The 3,210-nt window shown below is 34.5% G+C and overlaps 1 protein-coding gene across 1 annotated transcript; it reads right to left on the minus strand.

The window, feature by feature from the left end:
* Positions 1–688: 688 nt before the first annotated feature.
* Positions 689–2,259, minus strand: LOC108706163 (protein spinster homolog 1-like). The gene is made up of 5 exons (XM_041585499.1): positions 2,139–2,259; positions 1,952–2,017; positions 1,592–1,728; positions 1,301–1,452; positions 689–1,091 (listed from the first exon to the last, which is right to left on the minus strand). Exons 1-5 carry the CDS (start codon positions 2,173–2,175, stop codon positions 854–856), a joined length of 630 nt encoding a protein of 209 aa, XP_041441433.1. The 5' UTR covers positions 2,176–2,259; the 3' UTR covers positions 689–853.
* Between the last annotated feature and the right edge of the window lie 951 nt (positions 2,260–3,210).

A 3,210-nucleotide genomic window follows, 5' to 3' on the forward strand; every position in this document is an offset into this window, starting at 1 on the left:
ATAACCCAAAACAGCAAAGACCAAACAGCGGCTGAAAGAAGAGAAATGATATGGATTACAATAAGGGACATTTTTCTACTTGACTTGATTTCATGCATCACTGATACTCGACTAATACCTCCAAAATTTTAATGACCCCATTTCTATCGAGTAAGGCGTAAATTATGATCTCTACGAAGCTCATATTTTGACTTTTCTGCATGTTTTAAAAGCACCCTAATACGGGAAATCGTAATAAGTGGTATTTTTCTGTCCATTCCATTCATTTAATTTGAAATAAGATCATTCATATACATGAGCGTCAAGCAAAAAACATAATAATTGAAACAGGAATCTCTCACATCTAAAGGGAGAATCTGTTGAGAATAATATGAGGGTACTGCCATTCTGGGGGGTGTTACTAACACTTTAATTTACTCAGTGTTATAACTGTGTTCATACACGGGCTTAGCTAATATTGCCTGTCTAACAGATGCCGGACCGAACATAAAAGATAAAGAGAGTACTCACTTTAAAATCAGATCAAAAATATCAGAGTAACTTTAGTTCTCTTCTGATATATTTCAGCCTTCAACATAAAACCACCTCGACCTGGCTTTCTCATCACTGCTGCTAGAAGCACAAGAGCCACCACATCAAGCACAGGTGCAATCTGTTTCCAAATAAAAAATAAATATCAGTTATGTGACCCAGCATATGAGAATAGAGAATATATTTCTCAAAATGTGAAATAAAGCCCCCAGCAGATTAACAGAGTGAAATGTTGCCACTGTCTCTTCATTCCTGTGCATTTTTAAGCATATTTATTATAGGGTGTAAGTGAGAGTTTACTCACTTTACCTCAAAAAATCTCTTACAAGTAAATACCGAGAATGGAATCGTCTCCAGGACCTGTGGCGAGTTCTATATTAAAGTTTGAGAAGTATGCCCCTTCATGTTTGCAAGGTAATGATATGATTTTATACTGGTATATATATAATAGCACCCCAGCCTTTAATACCTCCATATATATTTTTCTTACCCGCAGTGCCATACGCCAGTCGGTTCCTATTACGCTGGCTACATACGTTCCAATAAAGGTCCCCGCAAAACTGTAAAAACAAAAAAAAGGACAGGGTTAAAGTAAAGTAAGTGGCAGTAAGTGGAATTATTTTCTATCAGCTTAGACTCTCATTATTATATAAACTCACAGGAAGATATAGGAAAAGAGTCATTTAGGGGCTTACAGTTGCCATGCTAGAATGCAGATTGTACAGAAAAAAAGTCCTAACAATCTTAGATACAAAAAATGGGTACTTACGTTCCAATAGTGTTGAGAATGTAAAGTAAGGTCAGCATTTTACGTCGTTGGTCAGTATCAAAAAGTTCTGCTACCAGCATTGGAGCAGCAGCTAAATAATGGCTTTTTACGGATTCCATGAGACTTCGAAGTAACACAAACGTCCAGAATGACTAAAGAATCAGAAAGATACAAATTAAAAACTCATGCATTGATAGGATACAGAGTGAACAAAATGAATTGCTGTGTAGGTACTGTCTTTATATGTTTAGTGAATTGAAATGCCATTGGCTGTCATAAACAGATTATTACCTTCTCTGAAACTAAAGTACTGCCAATGCCGAACATGACCATTACGGCGACAACTCCTGATATTACTCTTAGTCCGGTGAAGGTACTCCAGAAATAAAATAATATCGGGGCCATGGTTGCACAGCTGCCAACAAACACTATATAGAGGGGAGAAAAGAAGACTGTGAGATGCCAATTGCAAATAACAAGATATACATGAAACTATAGATTCATTAGGTAGCAGTTTATAGTAATAAGTATAATGACAGATAGGATGATATGATAGTATCTTAAACAACAGATATAATGAGAAATTAAAGCATTAGAGATAATGGCAAACAAAGAATTTTAGAAGAATGATGCAAATAAACCATATATTACTTAGAGTTATAACTGACGAATAAAAGTCCGTTATTTCGAATTCCTCTTCTATGTAGGGACGGACAGCTAAAAAACAAATTGGAGAAAGAAGAGAAAGAAATTAGGATTTTGGTTGGTTCAAATGCAGACATTATACTCTGATATATCGGGACGTCTTGGATTCTAAAGTAAATAAGTCCAAACTTACATTTATAAATGATGTTGTCCGTATTACTCACTGCCATAAGGAAAGCAAGTGCAATAATAAGAAGTATCGAGCAACATTTGCCGAGTTTAGGGAAATCCGGTTCATCAAGCTTTTCATCCTGTTTTTCAATATCGCTTTTTCAAAAAAATACTGATCTGTTTCATGTTGGATGCGCTTTGAACTGATAAAATAAGCGAATCTAAAGATTTTGTCATATATGTAGTTGTAATTGTTTGAATTATTTGCCAAATGATTCTGAAATGACAAGAGAAAAGATATCAGTGGTTATGAAATAAAAAACCCCATAAAAGGCAAATATTCACATTTCCATTGTATAATATCTGCTGTACTGTATATTAGCTACCTGTAATGTGATCTTAAACATCTGTATTGTCAATAACAGGCTCACATTGACTCTATTTTCCAACGTATTCCAACTTAAGCTATCAGTTAATACATACAGGTACTTTCTGTTCCACTAACCATAAAAATAAATCATTAAGATTTGTGTACAGTAGAAGTGAAATTTGTTTGTAGCAACAACAAAAAAGGTGTAGAGTCCTGAATCGTTCTTCGGCTAAAAGAACCATATTCGCTAATACTTTATCTTCTGCTTTGTTTAGGCCAAGTTTGAAGTAATTAGTTTATTTTCTTTTTTTCCCAGCCAAGGGTTTGTACCATTACAGACAACAAAATACAGTTCTAACCCAGCTTCTATTTGGCCTGCCAGACAATGTGGATAAATAGTAGATATTACATTGCCAATAATTAAAAAGCCACACAGACTATATACTATATATATAACATATACTGTACAAATATGTGTGTAAAAATGAATACAAGAATGATCACTATTTAGTATTTTTGCCGCTTTAATTGAAAAGATCAGCTAAACCTAATAACCAACCTCTCACTGGTAAGAAACCCAGAGGGTGGTATATTTGTAAACCATATGAACAGCATGAGAATCCCCCCAAAAATAAAAGGTCTTTAAAATTTTTATTGACAGCTAACCCCAATACACTGAAGCTAAAACACCTTTTGAAATAAATATGAGTTCCCCAATCAAATG

Source organism: Xenopus laevis, chromosome 3L (assembly GCF_017654675.1).
Source record: "Xenopus laevis strain J_2021 chromosome 3L, Xenopus_laevis_v10.1, whole genome shotgun sequence".
In the NCBI taxonomy this organism is placed as follows: domain Eukaryota; kingdom Metazoa; phylum Chordata; class Amphibia; order Anura; family Pipidae; genus Xenopus; species Xenopus laevis.